Below are 24,320 nucleotides of genomic sequence, written 5' to 3' on the forward strand. Positions count from 1 at the left end.
GCCCAATGGGTAATCTCTGATACTATATATCCTGTTTTTATTGAATCTAAATTGAATGAAGAATGAACTAAGACAACTGAGACAAAACCAGGAAGAGGGTGCAATAGTGATAGTTTACCATAGCATCCTGGATGTTCCCTTTCATCAGGATGATTGTCAACCCCTCTTTGGTCTGCACTCTGTCAGAACCATCCCTGCTCTGAATCAGTCTATGCTGGTTCTGTGTCGAGAAAGTTGGATGATTATGTCGCTGAAGACTTTTTCCAAGGCTCCCAAACCCCTTCTGATCTGTGTTCTCCATAGCCTGGACCTTCTGGTCATCCTTTTCAACCAGATGGACCACACAGCCTGTCTGTCTGAAGACGTCTTCAACATACATGGCCTCCTTTTCCTGGAAGAACTTCTTTCCGCCAGGCTTGGAGACTCTCAACATATCAAAGGATGTTGAGGATATGAAGTTTTGAAAAAAGTCCATGCAGTCCTTGACATAAACCCTGATGCCGCTAAGGCAAATGGCCTTATCTTTGAAAGACACTTTTACTGTGTCTTTAACCTTATCGAGCCAAGCATTTTTGTTGTGTTCCTCGATGAATTTGACAATGGCCTTAGACTTGACCTCAAGAGTTTCATCAACTGGAGTATTCTGACATAAGTAGTCATCAACTTGTTTCCGGACTGAATCAACAGTTTGCTTATAGCCAGATATTACCACCTGTAGACTTGGATACACACCAGGTGTCCTGATGATGAATTTCTTTGATGGAGTGTTGAAAGCTTTCTCCAGATCAGTGACAAGGTCTTGCCACTCTGACATCTTCAGAACATTAGAGTCTTCAACATCGATGTATTGTGAAATCAAAAGGGTATCTAGTTGGTTTTCTGCTTCTCTCAGAACCTCCTCTGAGACAGCCAGGACCTGTACTCCCTTTCTTTCTAGTTCTAGTCCTGCATTAATCCCTTGTGAGGTGAAAAGGGAACTGGTAAACTGTTCCTCGTCTCCCTCATAGTTCTTCTGCAGAAACTCAAAGACATAGTTGTCTAATTGCACCATCCTTCGTTTCACTGCCATTCCTCCTTCCATAAACTTCCTGTTAGCACCCAAAACCTCTTGTGTCAAGCCAAATAAGATTACACTCTGATTCTGATGATTGTACGTCATTTTCAGCTCTGGAAATTCACTTGCAATTTTGTCCTGTAGTCCGTCTTGCAGAAGTATATGGTAGGTAGAGGGCGGCAGTGGGAACTCCTCTGTTATGCCCGTCTTCTCCCTCTCAATGCTGTTGGCAATCCTGTCCATGATCCCATTTAATGTTTGTTTGAGCCTATCCACATCTTCTTCCAATCCCACCACTTTCACAATACCTCTAGGCTTATCAGGAACTACAACCACTGCTTCCCCTGACATCTCCTTGTGTATTGCACCTTCATATGCTTCCCATGCGTTGGCCTGGATCTGGAGCTCCCAGGTCTTGAATTTAGACAAGGCTTGAATGAAGACAGCCTTGGCAGTGGTCTTCCACTTGTTGATGTGCTTGGCTTCGACATCCTTCTGCTGGAGTAGAGAAGGCAGAGGGCTTAACTGGACGGTAGGTTGTTGAAAGTCTACTTTGCAGAAGTGATCAGCCATATTCTTGTGGATGGTCTCTGCAACTCCTTGCTTGTCAGAAAGGTATCTCCAAATGGCCTGGTCAATGTGCTCATTGAAGGCAGCAGGGAGTTTCAATGTGGGTCTATCTTTGCCATACAGGGCCATTCCCAGAGATTCATAAAATGGGTAAACTTTCATCTCTTTATGTTGCTGTTTTAGGATTCTGTCAACAGCTAAAAGACAATAAATATTTGTTAATACATCATTTTAAAATGTGCATTTTTCCAAGGCATACTGTAAACCAATAATTTACCTTTCGGATCTTGAAAGGTGATGATTGCAGATTGATCCTCTTCAGTCATTACATTGTCTTCCACAACCTCATATTTGTCAAAGTGTAAGCTGACGTGTTCTGAACTAAACTTAGGTGGTATGTTTTCAACTTTCACTTTTGCTGTAACCTCCAGGGGTTTGACTCGTAATTGTTTCTGCATGAACTTTCTGTTCCCGGGGCAGCTTGACATGAAGTGCTCAGTCGCTGCCAAAAAAAAAGTAGACTAGTTGAGATCTTTTCTTCATTTCAATCAATGTACTCAGGCAAATCATGTTGAATTATGTTCTGGAGATTTTCTCTTTGAAGTTTGACATACTGTAAATGAAACATTACTGAAACTCAATTAAAAACTGGACATTTTCATGTTAGATAAACAGTAAACCATAACTTTCCAAATATGTATATGACCTACACTGTAAGCGGGTTGCTGTGAATTTGACAGTTATTTAAAGGCAGGCAGCTCGTGGTAATCTAAATACAGTATCAAAGCATATACTGTGTAATGACACAGTACAATACTGTAAAATTGACTGTATTATACTGTAAAAGGTTAATGCTACTGTAATTGTAATGAATGATCAAATTAATGAATTAATGAATGCAATTCATTGAGGGGAGATGGGGTTTGTATTTCACAGTAGGTTGAGTGTTAGGTAATGTTTTTAGACATTACAGCATGTCAATGAATATGTTGTGTTTTATATCACTTGCACTTCTAGAGGCCTTAACAAAGGCTTCCAAACTGGCAGCGACTGCAGGGCAAAACAGACCAAAAGGACATGGCAAAATGCTCAACCATTAGAACCACATACGAGTTCAATTGGAACAGCACTCTCACTAACGGGTGGAACAAATATAACCTCTTATAAGGCACTCCGAAAAATAATGAGACGGAAACAATACCATGCAATCACTTGTGGTCAAAAGGTTTTCGCTGCTCAAAAAATATGGTCCAGTGCTGAATTACAGTACCATTTGAAATACAGCAAATCTTTCCCCGTCCACAACATTTTCCCACAGTGCACCATAATCAACAGTAAGCTGTAGTATGGTGCGGTTTACAGTATTTTACTGTTGATAATACAGTAGAAACACTGTAAAAACACAAACAAAGAAATAAAACTTACAGTGCATTCAGACAGTATTCAGACACCTTCACTCTTTCCAGAGTTTGTTAAGTTACAGCCTTATTCTAAAATTGATTTGATCGTTTTTCCCCCTTATCAATCTACACAATTTAACCCATAATGACAAAGCAAGAACAGGTTTTTAGATTTTTTTTAAATAACTGAAATATCAATTATTCAGCACCTTTGCCAGCGATTACAGACTCAGGTCTTCTTGGGTATGACGCTACAAGCTTGGCACATCTGTATTTGAGGAGTTTCTCCCATTCTTGTCTGCAGATCCTCTCAAGCTCTGTCAGGTTGGGGACCATCAATGCTGCAGAAATGTTTTGGTACCGTTCCTCAGATCTGTGCCTGGACATAATCCTGTCTCGGAGCTCTACGGACAATTCCTTTGACATCATGGCTTGGTTTTTGCTATGACATGCACTGTCAACTGCACTGTCAACCTTATATAGACAGGTGTGTGCCTTTCCACATCATGTCCAATCATTTGAATTTACCACGTGGACTCCAATCAAGTTGTAGAAACATCTCAAGGATGATCAATGGAAACTGGATGCACCTGAGCTCAATTTCGAGTCTCATAGTAAAGGATCTGAATACTTATGTAAATAAGGTATTTCTGTAAATTTGTAATACATTTAGTGTAGATTGATTAGGGGAAAAAATATGTTATCCATTTTAGAATAAGGCTGTAACATAATGTGTAAAAGGTGAAGGGGTCTGGATACTTTCTGAAAGCACTGTATAAGGTGTTCTCTTTTTTCATTTACCTTTTGCATTTTGAAAAGTCACAACAGCCAAGCAGGAGTCAGGCAGGATCTCCAGACTGAAGTTCTCTGATGCAGAAGGAGAGTCTTTTAAAACATTCTCCACCAGCATCTCCAATAACTCCTGGTCCACACTCTCCTGAATGTTCTCCAACAGGGCTGAGGTGGACCCCTGCTCTTCCTCGTCCGTAACCATCTCCCCCTGAACCTCAGGAGGAGCTGTGTTTCCACCCTGAAGTAAGTCTTTTGGACCAGTAGCAGCTGAGAATGAACAAATTGATTGCAGTAAATGTAAAGGCAAGAAACTCTGCCTAATATAAGAATTGTTGAGAGGGGGCATACTCTTCCTGTGGAAATTGTCTGTTGTCACAAACTGTGCCAGGAAAAGAGCCTAGTTGTCATAATTTCGAAACCCGTTTTAACTAGTTACGACAACAAAAAATTATTTACCATGATTTCTGTGTTAATATAGAGGAATTAAGAATGAATCTTTTTATATACAAGCGGTACGCTGCTAAACTGAAAATGTGGACTCCGCAGTAAACTTTGTGATAAAAGCACACAATTTGGCACAGAGGTAAATACAGTCGTGGACAAAAGTTGAGAATGACACAAATATATATTTTTCGCAAAGTCTGCTGCCTCAGCTTGTATGATGGCAATTTGCATATACTCCAGAATGTTATGAAGAGTGATCAGATGAATTGCAATTAATTGCAAACTTCCTCTTTGCCATTCAAATGAACTGAATCCCCAAAAAACATGTCCACTGCATTTCAGCCCTGCCACAAAAGGACCAGCTGACATCATGTCAGTGATTCTCTCGTTAACACAGGTGTGAGTGTTGACGAGGACAAGGCTGGAGATCACTCTGTCATGCTGATTGAGTTCAAATAACAGACTGGAAGCTTCAAAGGGAAGGTGGTGCTTGGAATCATTGTTCTTCCACTATCAGCCATGGTTACCTGCAAGGAAATACATCCTGTCATCATTGCTTTGCACAAAAAGGGCTTCACAGGCAAGGATATTGCTGCCGGTAAGATTGCACCTAAATCAACCATTTATCAGATCATCAAGATCTTCAAGGAGAGCGGTTCAATTGTTGTGAAGAAGGCTTCAGTGCACCCAAGAAAGTCCAGCAAGCGCCAGGACCGTCTCCTAAAGTTGATTCCGTTGCGAGACCTGGGCACCACCAGTACAGAGCTTGCTCAGGAATGGCAGCAGGCAGGTGTGAGTGCATCTGCATGCACAGTGAGGCGAAGACTTTTGGAAGATGGCCTGGTGTCAAGAAGGGCCGCAAAGAAGCCACTTCTCTACAGGAAAAACATCAGGGACAGACTGATATTCTGCATTAGGTACAGGGATTGGACTGCTGAGGACTGGGGTAAAGTCATTTTCTCTGATGAATCCCCTTTCCGATTGTTTGGGGCATCCGGAAAAAAGCTTGTCCGGAGAAGACAAGGTGAGCGCTACCATCAGTCCCATGTCATGCCAACAGTAAAGCACCCTGAGACCATTCATGTGTGGGGTTGCTTCTCAGCCAAGGGAGTGGGCTCACTCACAATTTAGCCAATTTAACACATCCTCCGAGATCAACTTTTCCCAACCATCCAGGAACAGTTTGGTGATGAACAATGCCTTTTCCAGCATGATGGAACACCTTGCCATGAGGCAAAAGTGATAACTAAGTGGCTCGGGGAACAAAACATCGATATTATGGGTCCATGGTCAGAAAACTCCCAAGACCTTAATCCCATTGAGAACTTGTGGTCAATCCTCAAGAGGCGGGTGGACAAACAAAAACCCATCAATTCTGACAAACTCCAGGCATTGATTATGCAAGAATGGGCTGCCATCAGTCAGAATGTGGCCCAGAAGTTAATTGACAGCATGCCAGGGCGGATTGCAGAGGTCTTGAAAAAGAAGGGTCAACACTGCAAATATTGACTCTTTGCATCAACTTCATGTAATTGTCAATAAAAGCCCTTGACACTTGTGAAATGCTTGTAATTACACTTCAGTATTCCATAGTAACATCTGACAAAAATATCTAAAGACACTGAAGCAGCAAACTTTGTGGAAATTCATATTTGTGTCATTCTCAAAACTTTTGGCCACGACTATACAGTTGAAGTTGGAAGTTTACATACACCTTAGCCAAATGCATTTAAAGTCTATGAATTAGTCTATGAATCATGAGCAATATACATTTGTGTGTAGGCCATATGTTGAGCATAGATTTCTTAGTACAGCTTTACAGACATATTTCCATCACTACCAAAACAGCCCCTCCCACATAGATCACAATTGAATTTAACCCACTTACCAGTATTTGGTTTGCCTGAGTTGACAGCAGATGGTGTTTCCTAAACATAAAAAAACTTGTGTTATTCCCATTTGTCTTGTTTTTTTATATTTCACTATTGAATGGAGAGATGTTTAGGTTTTTTGTTGTTGATAGAATCACCTACAGAGCATTGACCAAACTACTCTTTCTTAAAACACATGTACTATTAGGGACAGATAGACATGTACTGGGGGAGGGGTGGTCCAAAATAGGGGAGGGTTGTGTGTTTTTTACTGGGCACAAGGAAGGGTAGTGTATGTTTTTCCTGGTTAATATTTGCTTTTCTGCTTGTATTTTTTTCTATGAACAATGACTTGATTTATTGTGCATTCAGAAAGTATTCAGGACACCTTGACTTTTCCACATTTTGTTACGTTACAGCCTTATTCTAAAATGTATTACATTGTTTCTCCCCCTCATCAATCTACACATAATTCTCCATAAAGACAAAAAAGCTTTTTTTTTTTTGCTAAAAACTAAAACTAAAACTGAAATATCACATTTACATTTCTATTCAGACCTTTTACTCAGTACTTTGTTGAAGCACCTTTGGCAGCGATTACAGCCTCGAGTCTTCTTGGGTATGACGCTACAAGCTTGGCACACCTGTATTTGGGGAGTTTCTCCCATTCTGCTCTGCAAATCATCTCAAGCTCTGTCAGGTTGGATGGGGAGTGTGGCTGCACAAGTATTTTCAGGTCCCTCCAGAGATGTTTGATCGGGTTCAAGTTCTGGCTCTGGCTGGGCCAATCAAGGATATTCAGAGACTTGTCCTGAAGCCACTCATGCTTTGACTGTGTGCTTAGGGTCAGTGTCCTGTTGGAAGGTGAACCTTCACACCAGTCTGAGGTGCTGAGTGCTGGAGCAGGTTTTCATCAAGGATCTCTCTGTACTTTGCTCCATTCATCTTTCCCTTGATCCTGACTAGTCTCCCAGTCCCTGTCGCTGAAAAACATCCCCACAGCATGATGCTGCCACAACCATGCTTAACCGTAGGGATGGTGCCAGGTTTCTTCTAGACGTGACTCTTGGCTATCAGGCCAAAGAGTTCAATCTTGGTTTCATCAGACCAGAGGATCTTCTGAGTCCTTTAGGTGCCTTTTGGGAAACTCAAAGCGGGCTGTCATGTGCCTTTTACTGAGGAGTGGCTTCCGTCTGGCCACTCTACCATAAAGGCCTGATTGGTGGAGTGTTGCAGAGATGGATATCCTTCTGGAAGGTTCTCCCATCTCCACAGAGGAACTCTGGAGCTCTGTCAGAGAGACCATCGGGTTCTTGATCACCTCCCTGACCAAGGCCCTTCTCCCCTGATTGCTCACTTTGACTAGGTGGCCAGCTCTAGGAAGAGTCTTGGTGGTTCCAAACTTTTTCCATTTAAGAATGATGGAGGACACTGTGTTCTTGGGGACCTTTAATACTGAAGAGATGTTTTGGTACCCTTCCACAGATCTGTGCCTCGACACAATCCTGTCTCTGATCTCTACGGACAATTCCTTTGACCTCATGCCTGAGTTTTTGCTCTGACATGCACTGTCAACCGTGGGACCTTATATAGACAGGAGTGTGCCTTTCCAAATAATGTCCAATCAATTTAATTTACCACAGGTGGACTCTAATCAAGTTGTAGAAACAGGATGCACCTGAGCTCAATTTCGAGTCTCATAGCAAAGGGTCTGAATACTTAAGGTATTTCTGTTTTTATTTTTAATACATTTGCAAATATTTCTAAAAACCTGTTTTTGCTTTGTCATTATGGGGTATTGTGTGTAGATTGATGAGGAACAAAATGGATTTAATCAATTTTAGAATAAGGCTGTAACGTAACAAAATGTGGAAAAAGAGAAGGGGTCTGAATACTTTCCCAATGTACTGTACTTTAATATTTCCCTAATAAAGTTTAGAAACATTTGTGATGGTTTGGTTTGGTGTGGTGTGGCTTTTATTAAGGTTTACATATTGCAGGCCTATGATATGAAGTCAGTGAGTCCTGGCGCTCCAACTGACTTTGACAGTTGAACTTGAGTTGAGGAAGACTGTTTCAGGCCTACCAGAGTTACTCCTATAATCTAACAATATAATGCTTACCTTTATACAAATTATTCTAGTAGAAAATTAACAAATTAGTCTCCTTCTGTATTGCTATATCTGTATAGCAGACGCAGTAGCCATCTGACATAAAGAAATGCAAGTTGGTGTCGTAGCATGCCACCGGCATATCTCTCTCTCTATCTCTCTGGGGTTAGGCCTAAGCTTCTCTTCATTTTATATTCAATTATTGTTCAATTATTTAAAAATATATATATCATACAGTGGACAACTAAACCTATAGGCCTGTGCATGCAATGCCTCTGATACATTTAGTGTTAAAATCTCTGACAGCTGGAGTCTTTTATCTCCCTCTCTAACTTTACGCATCAGCTGTCAGAGCAGCTTAACGATCACTGTACCTGTACACAGCCAATCTGTAAATAGCCCACCCGACTACCTCATCCCCATATTATCACTTACCCTCTTGCTCTTTTGCACCCCAGTATCTCTACTTGCACGTCATCATCGGCACATATATCAAACTAGTATTAATGCTAAGTTGTAATTATTTTCGCCTCTATGGCCTATTTATTGCCTACCTTCCTACTCTTCTACATTTGCACACACTGTACATAGATCTTTCTATTTTTCTTTTCTTTTGTGTTATTGACTGTACGTTTGTTTATGTGTAACTCTGTGTTGTTGTTTTTGTCACACTGCTATGCTTTATCTTGGCCAGGTAGCAGTTGTAAATGACTGGCCTACCTGGTTAAATAAAGGTGAAATAAAAAATAAAAAATCTGGATGTCCGTTAAATTTCTCAAATGTCCGGTAAATTAAAATCTTCCCTGTCATGTTGTCCGGTGCCAAATTTTCCCAAAGGAAACTCTGAAATGGTATTGTTCTATGAAGATTTTTCAATATCCGCATTCAAATCTGTCGTCAATTGGATGTAAACCTAGCTATAGACACCATAAAGACTAGTAATTGTGCTGGTCCAGTGTCACTTTGATTATTACTACACATCACCATGTACCAGCAGCCCCAAACATCTAAAGAATAAGCTACCAGCCAAACAAGCCTGGAAGAATTGGACTTAAACACACCTCTCTTACTCATCTGGAGGTTGAGCATTTATCTCTATCTCTGTCATGTGTCTCTATCTATGCAACTGTTTATGTATTTATGTCAAAAATAGGGACCACAATGGAAATAAGTCCCGACTTCTTTGTGCAATACTGGTGACTTTAAAAATCTTTGTGCATATGTCTTTTATAACAGAGAAATAAAATCAATCAATCAATCCAAACTGCAGCGGCCAATTGATGAATGGAAAGTGACATCTGTTACAAAACACCAAAAACGTAATGACATTTGCACATTGTCAGGCCAAGCCTTTGATACTGGCTAAGCCAAGGCAGGGAGAAATGTAGATACTGGCTAAGCCAAGGCAGGGAGAAATGTAGATACTGGCTAAGCCAAGGCAGGGAGAAATGTAGATACTGGCTAAGCCAAGGCAGGGAGAAATGTAGATACTGGCTAAGCCAAGGCACTGGCTAAGCCAAGGAGGGAGAAATGTAGATACTGGCTAAGCCAAGGCAGGGAGAAATGTAGATACTGGCTAAGCCAAGGAAATGTAGATACTGGCTAAGCCAAGGCAGGGAGAAATACTGGCTAAGCCAAGGCAGGGAGAAATGTAGATACTGGCTAAGCCAAGGCAGGGAGAAATGTAGATACTGGCTAAGCCAAGGCAGGGAGAAATGTAGATACTGGCTAAGCCAAGGCAGGGAGAAATGTAGATACTGGCTAAGCCAAGGCAGGGAGAAATGTAGATACTGGCTAAGCCAAGGCAGGGAGCTAAGCCAAGGCAGGGAGAAATGTAGATACTGGCTAAGCCAAGGCAGGGAGAAATGTAGATACTGGCTAAGCCAAGGCAGGGAGAAATGTAGATACTGGCTAAGCCAAGGCAGGGAGAAATGTAGATACTGGCTAAGCCAAGGCAGGGAGAAATGTAGATACTGGCTAAGCCAAGGCAGGGAGAAATGTAGATACTGGCTAAGCCAAGGCAGGGAGAAATGTAGATACTGGCTAAGCCAAGGCAGGGAGAAATGTAGATACTGGCTAAGCCAAGGCCAAGGCAAGGCAGGGAGAAATGTAGATACTGGCTAAGCCAAGGCAGGGAGAAATGTAGATACTGGCTAAGCCAAGGCAGGGAGAAATGTAGATACTGGCTAAGCCAAGGCACTGGCTAAGCCAAGGCAGGGAGAAATGTAGATACTGGCTAAGCCAAGGCAGGGAGAAATGTAGATACTGGCTAAGCCAAGGCAGGGAGAAATGTAGATACTGGCTAAGCCAAGGCAGGGAGAAATGTAGATACTGGCTAAGCCAAGGCAGGGAGAAATGTAGATACTGGCTAAGCCAAGGCAGGGAGAAATGTAGATACTGGCTAAGCCAAGGCAGGGAGAAATGTAGATCCTGGCTAAGCCAAGGCAGGGAGAAATGTAGATACTGGCTAAGCCAAGGCAGGGAGAAATGTAGATACTGGCTAAGCCAAGGCAGGGAGAAATGTAGATACTGGCTAAGCCAAGGCAGGGAGAAATGTAGATACTGGCTAAGCCAAGGCAGGGAGAAATGTAGATACTGGCTAAGCCAAGGCAGGGAGAAATGCAGGGAGAAATGTAGATACTGGCTAAGCCAAGGATACTGGCTAAGCCAAGGCAGGGAGAAATGTAGATACTGGCTAAGCCAAGGCAGGGAGAAATGTAGATACTGGCTAAGCCAAGGCAGGGAGAAATGTAGATACTGGCTAAGCCAAGGCAGGGAGAAATGTATTTTCTGTTTGTCCAGATTGACTGTGGTGTTGAAAATGGAAACCATGACATTGAAGTGCCCGAAGTTGGCATGCTTTGTTTATTGGTTGTGTGGTGCATTGGCACAGAAATCTGTTGGTGGAAAATGAGTTGCATATATTTTATGTAATTATAAATACAGCATCAAAATGTTGAAAATCTGATTTCCCCCTATCTGATCATTGTCTGCAGCCGGCTCTGAGCGTAATGAAACATGCAGGGAGATTGTGACACCAACTGTGCCATAAAAGCATCTTGAAGTGGAAAAGTCCATTTCTACATTTATAAACACAGGGTCACTCCAGTTATTATTCTTTTTGGTAGTAAACATTATTTTGAGTTAATTCTGAGGGGGGAGGGTGTTCAGTTTATTTGACAGTACAAGGGGAGGGTCATGTGAAAATAAGTTTTAGTTTGGGAGGGTGCACTTTTTTTTACGACACCTTGAGGTGGACCAGCCCCCCCAGAAAATGTTGATCTCTCCTCAAAATCATGGCACTGTATAAGATTTTTGAAAAAAGACATTTGGACATTTTAAGGGACCACTGACCTGTGAACTTGTGACTCCATCTGGTGGCAGTCGAACAGTCAGTTTCAGTACTCCTTGATCCAACTTGATCTCATGCACTTGCTTCCCCAAAACCTTCTGCCTGGCTGTGCATGGGACAGAAAATACACAATCTTGCCAATTTATAAAGCTCCAAAGTTTGAAACCAGCAGCTGAAATCACAGCCTTGAGAATTTTTTGTAGCAACACTTGTTTCCTACAGACAACAGTATTCCTATTCTCTATATTTGACCTTGGCTATCACTTTATTTGTGTATTACCAAACAGGTGCTTTGTAGATGTTCAGGAAATAATCATCTAACTGACACCAACATTTCAACTAACTAGCCACTAACCCTAACCAGGGAACTGTCATTGTTTGCCAACGTCATATGGCCCGGTCCAAGATGGCATCGCAGTGCAGATGTGGTTTGTTGTCCTCTCGTTTACTTTTTGTATTTTTCGTCTTTTTTGTATATATTCCAATCTCTTTTTCCATGTTTAAATTAAATATACCTTCCGGTAACACGCCTCACTCAATGTGACACGGATCCGCATTTTTTTTTAGACCCTATAGCCAAAACTTCCATCAGAAGGTAGCCAGCAAATTAGCTAAGTTTACTAGCCATTTAGTCATTGTTTGCCACCATCTTCAACTGAGTGACCCAGCCCCGAAGCTAGCCCTGAGCCAGGCGCATCTCCTGGCTAGCAAACGAAATTCCCACAACTACAATACCTCTTTCACCATCTGGCCCGGTCCCTTCGTCGATACGGCACCCCGCCGTACCACCATGATTGGTCCGCAGACTTAATTCCACCAGCTGTGCCTTCAACCGGCCTTTAACGGATGACGGAGCAGATGCTTCTACTTACCCCGGACTTCTAACTTTAAACGCCGTGTCTCCCGCATGCTAGCTTAGTAACGACTACCTAGCGGCTTCCCTGTTTCATCTATTGCTGTACACTGGACCCTATGATCACTTGGCTACATAGCTGATACTAGATGTACAGTTTGATATGACCCCGTGTATCTATCTTCTTAATGTCCAGCAGGACTTTGTTCTTGATCCTGACAGAGAAAATTTGCTTATGACTATTACATACTTTGCTAAGAAATGTATTCTTCTATTGTGGGCCTCTAATACCTCTCCTACATTTAAAATGCGGATTGACCAGATTGTTGACTTTCTCCCTCTTGAAAAGCTCACTTATGACCTCCACAAGAGACAGCCCAAGTTTGATAGACTCTGGTCTCCACTACTCAACTATATTTCAAACTGGACAGAGTGAATGGGGTGATTAGGGAAATGAGCAGATACATGTTGTGTAAGGTGCTGTAAAATCTAAAGACTAATTATTTGCTCATTGTCTCAGCGAAGGCTAGAAATACTGTAGCTAATAAGAACCTTGATAGTGCTGCTGCAAGTTTTATATATATGTTTATTTATTTAAATTGTTCTTTGTGAGTATGTGTATGTACATGTATGTAGGATATATATGTGTGTGTGTGTGTGTATGTACAGTGGGGAGAACAAGTACACTGCCGATTTTGCAGGTTTTCCTACTTACAAAGCATGTAGAGGTCTGTAATTTTTATCATAGGTACACTTCAACTGTGAGAGACGGAATCTAAAACAAAAATCCAGAAACTCACATTGTATGATTTTTAAGTAATGAATTACCATTTTATTGCATGACTTAAGTATTTGATACATCAGAAAAGCAGAACTTAATATTTGGTACAGAAACCTTTGTTTGCAATTACAGAGATCATACGTTTCCTGTAGTTCTTGACCAGGTTTGCACACACTGCAGCAGGGATTTTGGCCCACTCCTCCCTACAGACCTTCTCCAGATCCTTCAGGTTTCGGGGCTGTCACTGGGTAATACGGACTTTCAGCTCCCTCCAAAGATTTTCTATTGGGTTCAGGTCTGGAGACTGGCTAGGCCACTCCAGGACCTTGAGATGCTTCTTACGGAGCCACTCTTTAGTTGCCCTGGCTGTGTGTTTCAGGTCGTTGTCATGCTGGAAGACCCAGCCACGACCCATCTTCAATGCTCTTACTGAGGGAAGGAGGTTGTTGGCTAACATCTCGCGATACATGGCCCCATCCATCCTCCCCTCAATACGGTGCAGTCGTCCTGTCCCCTTTGCAGAAAAACATCCCCAAAGAATGATGTTTCCAACTCTGTGCTTCACGGTTGGGATGGTGTTCTTGGGGTTGTACTCATCGTTCTTCTTCCTCCAAACACACTAATAACACACTACGCCGTTAGTAACACACTACACCGTCATGGATTAAAATCCTGCATTTTTTAAAAGCCTGTCACATCTGTGAATGTGGAATGTGTTTTGTTGGTTGATTGAAAAACAAGAAAACTTAATAAAACTTTAAATTTAATTTTTTGGGTTGAAAAAAATAATAATCTCCAGCACCAGCACTATCACCTCCAACATCAACATGTGTAAACAACATCAACATGTTTAAACAGCAGGTATTTATTGCAGTCAAAAAGATAGAAGATACATGTTACCAATGACAGAAACACTGCCATATTCTAGTGTACATCATGTCATTGTAATACTGGAGTGGGCTAAATCATGGTCACACAGAGTGTTTCTTGGTAGTCTTCAAAAAATCTACTTCGAAAACAAAAGGTATACACCTCACACAAATGGTTAAACACCTGTACCATGTCAGATATACAGTTGAAATGTATACCATTTTGAGTTTGCATCCCACGCTATATACATCACAGACGACTGAGATATAACAAACCCGTTTAACTACTTTTCTTTTTTCTTTTTTTAAAACTATTTGCTACATTGTAGAATTATAGTGAAGACATCAAAACTATGAATTTTTTTTTTTTTATTTTTTTTTTATTTCACCTTTATTTAACCAGGTAGGCTAGTTGAGAACAAGTTCTCATTTGCAACTGCGACCTGGCCAAGATAAAGCATAGCAGTGTGAACGGACAACACAGAGTTACACATGGAGTAAACAATTAGCAAGTCAATAACACAGTAGAAAAAAATGGGCAGTCTATATACAATGTGTGCAAAAGGCATGAGGAGGTAGGCGAATAATACAATTTTGCAGATTAACACTGGAGTGATAAATGATCAGATGGGCATGTACAGGTAGAGATATTGGTGTGCAAAAGAGCAGAAAAGTAAATAAATAAAAACAGTATAAAAACAGTATGGGAATGAGGTAGGTGAAAAAGGGTGAGCTATTTACCTATAGACTATGTACAGCTGCAGCGATCGGTTAGCTGCTCGGATAGCTGATGTTTGAAGTTGGTGAGGGAGATAAAAGTCTCCAACTTCAGCGATTTTTGCAATTCGTTCCAGTCACAGGCAGCAGAGTACTGGAACGAAAGGCGGCCAAATGAGGTGTTGGCTTTAGGGATGATCAGTGAGATACACCTGCTGGAGCGCGTGCTACGGATGGGTGTTGCCATCGTGACCAGTGAACTGAGATAAGGCGGAGCTTTACCTAGCATGGACTTGTAAATGACCTGGAGCCAGTGGGTCTGGCGACGAATATGTAGTGAGGGCCAGCCGACTAGAGCATACAAGTCGCAGTGGTGGGTGGTATAAGGTGCTTTAGTGACAAAACGGATGGCACTGTGATAGACTGCATCCAGTTTGCTGAGTAGAGTGTTGGAAGCCATTTTGTAGATGACATCGCCGAAGTCGAGGATCGGTAGGATAGTCAGTTTTACTAGGGTAAGCTTGGCAGCGTGAGTGAAGGAGGCTTTGTTGCGGAATAGAAAGCCGACTCTGGATTTGATTTTTGATTGGAGATGTTTGATGTGAGTCTGGAAGGAGAGTTTGCAGTCTAGCCAGACACCTAGGTACTTATAGATGTCCACATATTCAAGGTTGGAACCATCCAGGGTGGTGATGCTAGTCGGGCATGCGGGTGCAGGCAGCGATCGGTTGAAAAGCATGCATTTGGTTTTACTCGCGTTTAAGAGCAGTTGGAGGCCACGGAAGGAGTGCTGTATGGCATTGAAGCTCGTTTGGAGGTTTGATAGCACAGTGTCCAATGACGGGCCGAAAGTATATAGAATGGTGTCGTCTGCGTAGAGGTGGATCAGGGAATCGCCCGCAGCAAGAGCAACATCATTGATATATACAGAGAAAAGAGTCGGCCCGAGAATTGAACCCTGTGGCACCCCCATAGAGACTGCCAGAGGACCGGACAGCATGCCCTCTGATTTGACACACTGAACTCTGTCTGCAAAGTAATTGGTGAACCAGGCAAGGCAGTCATCCGAAAAACCGAGGCTGTTGAGTCTGCCGATAAGAATTTGGTGATTGACAGAGTCGAAAGCCTTGGCGAGGTCGATGAAGACGGCTGCACAGTACTGTCTTTTATCGATGGCGGTTATGATATCATTTAGTACCTTGAGAGTGGCTGAGGTGCACCCGTGACCGGCTCGGAAACCAGATTGCACAGCGGAGAAGGTACGGTGGGATTCGAGATGGTCAGTGACCTGTTTGTTGACTTGGCTTTCGAAGACCTTAGATAGGCAGGGCAGGATGGATATAGGTCTATAGCAGTTTGGGTCCAGGGTGTCTCCTCCTTTGAAGAGGGGGATGACTGCGGCAGCTTTCCAATCCTTGGGGATCTCAGACGATATGAAAGAGAGGTTGAACAGGCTGGTAATAGGGGTTGCGACAATGGCGGCAGATAGTTTCAGAAATAGCGGGTCCAGATTGTCAAGCCCAGCTGATTTGTACGGGTCCAGGTTTTGCAGCTCTTTCAGAACATCTGCTATCTGGATTTGGGTAAAGGAGAACCTGGAGAGGCTTGGGTGAGGAACTACGGGGGGGCGGAGCTGTTGGCCGAGGTTGGAGTAGCCAGGCGGAAGGCATGGCCAGCCGTTGAGAAGTGCTTATTGAAGTTTTCGATAATCATGGATTTATCGGTGGAGACCGTGTTTCCTAGCCTCAGTGCAGTGGGCAGCTGGGAGGAGGTGCTCTTGTTCTCCATGGACTTCACAGTGTCCCAGAACTTTTTGGAGTTGGAGCTACAGGATGCAAACTTTTGCCTGAAGAAGCTGGCCTTAGCTTTCCTGACTGACTGCGTGTATTGGTTCCTGACTTCCTGAACAGTTGCATATCACGGGGCTATTCGATGCTATTGCAGTCCGCCACAGGATGTTTTTGTGCTGGTCGAGGGCAGTCAGGTCTGGAGTGAACCAAGGGCTGTATCTGTTCTTGGTTCTGCATTTTTTGAACGGAGCATGCTTATCCAAAATGGTGAGGAAGTTACTTTTAAAGAATGACCAGGCATCCTCAACTGACGGGATGAGGTCAATGTCCTTCCAGGATACACGGGCCAGGTCGATTAGAAAGGCCTGCTCACAGAAGTGTTTTAGGGAGCGTTTGACAGTGATGAGGGGTGGTCGTTTGACTGCGGCTCCGTGGCGGATACAGGCGATGAGGCAGTGATCGCTGAGATCCTGGTTGAAGACAGCGGAGGTATATTTGGAGGGCCAGTTGGTCAGGATGACGTCTATGAGGGTGCCCTTGTTTACAGAGTTAGGGTTGTACCTGGTGGGTTCCTTGATGATTTGCGTGAGATTGAGGGCATCTAGCTTAGATTGTAGGACTGCCGGGGTGTTAAGCATATCCCAGTTTAGGTCACCTAACAGAACAAACTCTGAAGCTAGATGGGGGCGATCAATTCACAAATGGTGTCCAGGGCACAGCTGGGAGCTGACGGGGGTCGGTAGCAGGCGGCAACAGTGAGAGACTTGTTTCTGGAGAGAGTAATTTTCAAAATTAGTAGTTCAAACTGTTTGGGTATGGACCTGGAAAGTATGACATTACTTTGCAGGCTATCTCTGCAGTAGACTGCGACTCCGCCCCCTTTGGCAGTTCTATCTTGACGGAAGATGTTATAGTTGGGTATGGAAATCTCTGAATTTTTGGTGGCCTTCCTGAGCCAGGATTCAGACACGGCAAGGACATCAGGGTTAGCAGAGTGTGCTAAAGCAGTGAGTAAAACAAACTTAGGGAGGAGGCTTCTGATGTTGACATGCATAAAACCAAGACTTTTCGATCACAGAAGTCAACAAATGAGGGTACCTGGGGACATGCAGGGCCTGGGTTTACCTCCACATCACCCGCGGAACAGAGAAGGAGTAGTATGAGGGTGCGGCTAAAGGCTATCAAAACTGGTCGCCTAGAGCGTTGGGGGCAGAGGATAAGAGGAGCAGGTTTCTGGGCATGGTAGAATATATTCAGGGCATAATGCGCAGACAGGGGTATGGTGGGGTGCGGGTACAGCGGAGGTAAGCCCAGGCACTGGGTGATGATGAGAGAGGTTGTATCTCTGGACATGCTGGTTGTAATGGGTGAGGTCACCGCATGTGTGGGGGGTGGGACAAAGGAGGTAACAGGGGTATGCAGAGTGGATCTAGGGGCTCCATTGTGAACTAAAACAATGATAACTAACCTGAACAACAGTATACAAGGCATATTGACATTTGGGAGAGACATACAGCGAGGCATACAGTAATCACAGGTGTTGAATTGGGAAAGCTAGCTAAAAACAGTAGGCGAGGCTAATCAGCTAGCACAACAAACAGCAGGTAAAATGGCGTTGACTAGGCAACTGGGCCGACAGATAAAACAAACAAGCAGAATGGAGTACCGTGATTAATGGACAGTCCAGCGTGCGTCAGCTATGTAGCCGAGAGATCAGTGTCCAGGGGGCAGCGGTGGATGGGCAGGGAAGCTGGGCTGGCGAGTGTTATCCAGGTTTAAAAAAAAAATAAAAAAAATAAAAACTAACAATGACTAAATAGCTTGTAGCTAGTTAGCTGGTTAGCGTCTGGAGGTTCTTGAGTGTGTCATAAAAATAAAATAAAAATTAAAGGTGATAGCGATTCCGTATCACAGTGGGTGGGGCAGGTTTCCGGAAGGTATAAACAAAATAAAAATCAAAGAGAGATATAAAGTAAATGGGTTCAGAGTGTTTGGAATGCAGTGAGCCAGATGGTTAGCAGGCCTGTGCTAACAAGCTAACAGTTCGTAGGCCCGGGCTAGACAAGCTAGCCGTTAGCAGGCCGAATTAGCAAGCAGGGAGATAGCGAGGGCTAGAGAGCTAACCTTTGGGGGACGTCGCGATGGGGTGAGTCTGTTTATTCCTCTTCTTGCGGTGACATCGACAGACCGGTCGCGGGCCCGGGTAATTGTAGCCCAGGAGTATGCTACAGGAGCTCTAGTGCGCTGGGTGAGCTGGAGACACAGCGTTTCAGAAAGCTCGCGGGCCTTGGCCAGCAGATGGATCTTTGGCGATGTCGCAACGAAAAAGCCTGTTGAAACCACCTCGGACGATTATGTCGGCGGACCAGTCGTGATGGATCGGCGGGGCTCCGTGTCGGTAGTAAAGGGTCCAGGCCAATTGGCAAAAGAGGTATTGTTGGGCCTCTTCGGCTAGTCGGGAGATGGGCTTAGCTCAAGGCTAACTGTAGCTTGTTTTGGGACAGAGACGTTAGCCAGGAGTAGCCACTCGGATTGCAGCTAGCTAGTTGCGATGATCCGGTGTAAAGGTTCAGAGCTTGCGGTAGGAATCCGGAGATGTGGTAGAGAAAGAGCAGTCTGATATGCTCTGGGTTGATGTCGCGCTGGTGTCCTAGTTAGCTTTGAAGACCGCTAGCAATGGCTAACTGAGTACGAGCTAGTAGCTAGTTAGCTGGCTAGCTTCTGATGGTGGTTCCGGTTCTAAAGTAAAGTATGGAAAAAGCAGATCCGTACCACATTGGGTGATGCGGGTTGCAGGAGAGTATATTCAGCTCTAGTTTGAAAGTGAGATTAAAATATGTACGAAATATATACAGAAAAAAAAACGAAGAAAACTATATTTACACTAGACAGGACGGGACAAGACAAAAACACACGTCCGATTGCTACGCCATCTTGGAAATAATAATAATAATAATAATAATAAATAACACATGGAATCATGTACTAACCAAAAGACTGTTAAACAATTGAAAATATGTTTTAGATTTTAGATTCTTCAAAGTAGCCACCCTTTGCCTTGATGACAGCTTTGCACACTTGGCATTCTCTCAACCAGTGTCACCTGTAATGCTTTTCCAACAGTCTTGAAGGAGTTCCCACATATACTGAGCACTTGATTGCTGCTTTTCCTTCACTCTGCAGTCCAACTCATCCCAAACCATCTCAACTGGGTTGAGGTTGAGTGATTGTTGATGCCAGGTCATCTGATGCAGCACTCCATCACTCTCCTTCTTGGTCAAATAGCTCTTACACAGTCTGGAGGTGTGTTGGGTCATTATTCTGTTGAAAAACAAATGATAGTCCCACTAAGCCCAAACCAGATGAGATGGCGTATCCCTGCAGAATGCTGTGGTAGCCATGCTAGTTAAGTGTGCCTTGAATTGTAAATAAATCACTGACAGTGTCAGCAGCAAAGCACCATCACACGTCCTCCTCAATGCTTCACGGTGGGAACCACACATGCGGAGATCGTCGGTTCATCTACTCTGCGTCTCACAAAGACGCGTTAGTTGGAACCAGAAAATCTCACATTTGGACTCATCAGACCGGTCTAATGTCCATTGCTTGTGTTTCTTGGCCCAAGCAGTCTTTTCTTCTTATTGGTGTCCTTTAGAAGTGGTTTCTTTGCAGCAATTCGACCATGAATGCCTGATTCACACAGTCTCCTCTGACCAGTTGATGTTGAGATGTGACTGTTTCTTGAACTGCAAAAGGGCTGCAATCTAAGGCTGGTAACTCTAATGAACTTATCCTCTGCAGGAGAGGTAACTCTGGGTCTTCCTTTCCTGTGGTGGTCCTCATGGGAGCAGTTTCATCATAGCTCTTGATGGCTTTTGCGACTGCACTTGAAGAAACTTTCAAAGTTCTTTACATTTTCAGGATTGAATTACCTTCAGGTCTTAAAGTAATGATAGACTGTCGTTTATCTTTGCTTATTGGAGCTGTTCTTGCCATAATATGGACTTGGTCGATTACCAAATAGGGCTATATTCTGTATACCCCATCTACATTGTCACAACACAACTGATTGGATCAAACACATTAATAAAGAAAGAAATTCCACAAATGAACTTTTAACAAGGTACACCTGTTTAATGTAAAGCATTCCAGGTGACTACCTCATGAAGCTGGTTGAGAGAATGCCAAGTGTGTGCAAAGCTGTCTTCAAGGCAAACGGTGGCTACTTTGAAGAATCTAGAATATACACTTTTTTGGTTACTTAATGATTCCATATGTGTTAATTCATGTAGAAAATAGTAAAAACAAAGAACAACCCTGGAATGAGTAAGCGTGTCCAAACTTTTGACTGGTACTGTATATATATATATATATATATATATATATGTGTCATGCAATAAAATGCAAATGAACTACTTAAATATCATACCATGTGAGTTTCTGGATTTTTGTTTTAGATTCCGTCTCTCACAGTTGAAGTGTACCTATGATTAAAAAATGACAGACCTCTACATGCTTTGTAAGTAGGAAAACCTGCAAAATCGGCAGTGTTACACAGTTACCGTCAACCCTGTTACGGTCAACACAGTTACCGTCAACCCTGTTACTTTATTTGACACATAATAAGGAGTAGTTTTTTCTTGAGGTGAGAAAACATGTTTTTTCTTTTAGTTGAACATGTGCTCTTTATGACAATGTGAAAGTGTGAAATAAAAAAATTTGAGGACCAAGTTACACCACCCAAAAGGCACTCAACTGGTGGACCGACCCAATTAACATAGGAATAGCCTACAATAATTTACATAAAACAGATTCAAAACCAAATATATTTTCCCATTTAAATGTACAGAAAATACACATTTCAGAAAACCATGTGGCTCCAAATATGTTAATTGCGTAACTTAAATGTCCTTTTGATTTAACATGGGATGTGAAGTTGACGCTTCAATCTTTATATGTGAAAAAACAAAAGTACAATTTTACAAAATCATGTGTTTTTAGATGTGAAATGTCTGAAAGTGGCTTCACATATTTAGTTTACATTTGACCCTTCCATTAGGACAATGAAAGTAAATGAGGGTTGTTATTTCATAATAGTATATCTTATAAACAACCTTATTGTAACGTTCGTCGTCTTCCTCTGATGAGGAGTAAGAGAGGTCGGACCAATTTTCAGCGTGGTAAGTGTCCATTTTAATAAGACAAACTGAACACTACAAAAATACAAAATAACAAAGTGAAACAAACGAAACGGTCCCATGTGGTAACAAACACTAACACGGAGAATAATCACCCACCACTCAAAGTGAAAGAAACGAAACGGTCCCATGTGGTAACAAACACTGACACGGAGAATAATCACCCACCACTCAAAGTGAAACAAACGAAACGGTCCCATGTGGTAACAAACACTAACACGGAGAATAATCACCCACCACTCAAAGTGAAACAAACGAAACGGTCCCATGTGGTAACAAACACTAACACGGAAAAGAATCACCCACCACTCAAAGTGAAACAAACGAAACGGTCCCATGTGGTAACAAACACTAACACTGGAAAATAATCACCCACCACTCAAAGTGAAACAAACGAAACGGTCCCATGTGGTAACAAACACTAACACTGGAAAATAATCACCCACCACTCAAAGTGAAACAAACGAAACGATCCCATGTGGTAACAAACACTAATACGGAGAATAATCACCCACCACTCAAAGTGAAACAAACGAAACGATCCCATGTGGTAACAAACACTAATACGGAGAATAATCACCCACCACTCAAAGTGAAACAAACGAAACGGTCCCATGTGGTAACAAACACTAACACGGAAAATAATCACCCACCACTCAAAGTGAAACCAGGCTACCTAAATATGGTTCTCAATGGGGGACAACAATAAACAGCTGCCTCTGTTTGAGAACCATACCAGGCCAAACACAGAAATCCCAAAACATAGAAAAAGGAACATAGACAACCCATCCAACTCACGCCCTGACCATACTAAAAGAAAGACATAATAAAATAACTAAGGTCAGAACGTGACACTTATGCCTTTGATTTCAATATGCACATTAACCTGTATAATTTGTGGAAAAACAAGTGAACATTAATAAAACTTACCCTCCTCTGTCCGGAACCGCACAACTGCTCTTTGTCCATTTGAGACTTCAACTAGACAATCACCACCGTTGGACTTTTTACTCTGGAAATATTTGATCAACTTGTTTTGTACTTTGGGGACATCATGGTTTCCTAGCTCAACAAGCAGAGAGAACGAGTATGCTTCTGCCATTGCTGCTGGCCATCAAAGAATGAACAAATATGTAGGCTGCTGTAGAGATAGACAGCGCATTCACTGCAGGGTGAGGTGTGTTCTTTCTGGTTTCACTTTCGCTTATGTTCTTGTGAAAAAAGATCTTATTTGACAAAGAAACATTATATTGCAGCAACATAACAAACAGTAGATTACAAATAAACAGATCACAGATTCCAGGAACACAGGATGAGATGTTACTATCCTTTGTGCAAGCACTTCCAAGAGTTAATGAACAGTGAGCATGGTGAAATTTGGGGAGCGCATCGTCAGTAGTGTACAGAAATGATTCCTTCAAGACAATGAAAAAGCAACAACTAAGGGCTATGTAGTAAATCCTTTATTTTCAGGAACGCACAAAAATGTGTGATACTTGGTGACAAAACTGCTGCAGACAGAATTTGTCAGCAGAATTCGTCAAGACGTTTTAATTTTGCCATGTAAATCAAACTCTACACAAAGTGAAACTAAAATGTCATTTTAGGCATTAATCCTGAATGGTTAGGGATAGGGTTAAGGGATAGTTTAGGTATAAGGTTTGTGAAAGGCTTAAAACAAAAAACAGTATGTAACATTAATCTATTTATATGAGAGAACTCGTTTTTTTAATCACCTTTTTATTTCATTTTATTTACCTTGTCAAATTGAACTAAGATAAAAGGAAAGAGTTGTATGCTAAACATCCAGCAGTGGTTCACAAATGGTTTTGTTTTGGTCTGGAAAATTCACCTGGTCGCCTCAGTCGCCCCCCGATATTCATATTGCGGGTGGGAAATTATTTACGGAAAAATATATAAATGCAACATATAAAGTGTTGGTCCCATGTTTCATGAGCTGAAATAGAAGTTACCAGAAATGTTCCTTATGCACAAAAAGCTTATTTCTCTCAAATTTTGTGCATAAATTTGTTTATATCCCTGTTAGTGAGCATTTCTCCTTTGCCAAGATAATCCATCTACCCCGACAGGTGTGGCATATCATGAGGCTGATTAAACAGCATGATCATTGCACAGATGCACCCTGTGCTGGGGACAATAAAAGGCCACTCTAAAATGTAAAGTTGTCACCAGAACAATGCCACAGATGTCTCAAGTTTTGAGGGAGTGTGCAATTGGCATGCTGACAGCAGAAATGTCCACCAGAGCTGTTGCCAGATATTTAAATGTAACTTCTTCCACCATAAGCCTCCTCCAACGTCATTTTAGAGAATTTGGAAGCACATCCAACCGGCCTCACAAGCGCAGACCATGTGAAACCACTCAAGCCCAGGACCTCCACATAGGGCTTCTTCACCTGCGGGATAATCTGAAACCAGCCACCTGGAAAGCTGATGAAACTGAGGAGTATTTCTGTCTGTAATAATGTCCTTTTGTGGGGAAAAACTCAATCTGATTG

The 24,320-nt window shown here is 42.5% G+C and overlaps 1 protein-coding gene across 4 annotated transcripts in view; it reads right to left on the reverse strand.

Annotated features, from left to right (window-relative positions):
* Window positions 1-23,037, reverse strand: part of LOC118376546 (protein mono-ADP-ribosyltransferase PARP14-like) — a 44,617-nt gene extending 21,580 nt beyond the window's left edge. Inside the window, exons 1-6 of one of the 4 annotated variants that reach the window (XR_008104921.1) lie at window positions 22,733-23,037; window positions 11,597-11,700; window positions 6,149-6,188; window positions 3,826-4,083; window positions 1,902-2,126; window positions 119-1,821 (exon numbers count right to left, since the gene is read on the reverse strand). Coding sequence is in view for 3 of the 4 variants with exons in the window: in XM_052503880.1 (XP_052359840.1) it covers window positions 119-1,821; window positions 1,902-2,126; window positions 3,826-4,083; window positions 6,149-6,188; window positions 11,597-11,700; window positions 22,733-22,904 (2,502 nt within the window). In the remaining variant the exon portion in view is untranslated. Of the gene's footprint in view, window positions 1-118; window positions 1,822-1,901; window positions 2,127-3,825; window positions 4,084-6,148; window positions 6,189-11,596; window positions 11,701-11,949; window positions 12,274-12,329; window positions 12,526-22,732 lie in introns of those variants that run through there. The other 3 variants (XM_052503880.1, XM_052503881.1, XM_052503882.1) reach the window with 3 other exon arrangements.
* Window positions 23,038-24,320: the final 1,283 nt, after the last annotated feature.

This window comes from Oncorhynchus keta, unplaced genomic scaffold (assembly GCF_023373465.1).
Source record: "Oncorhynchus keta strain PuntledgeMale-10-30-2019 unplaced genomic scaffold, Oket_V2 Un_contig_18163_pilon_pilon, whole genome shotgun sequence".
Taxonomy (NCBI): Eukaryota; Metazoa; Chordata; class Actinopteri; order Salmoniformes; family Salmonidae; genus Oncorhynchus; species Oncorhynchus keta.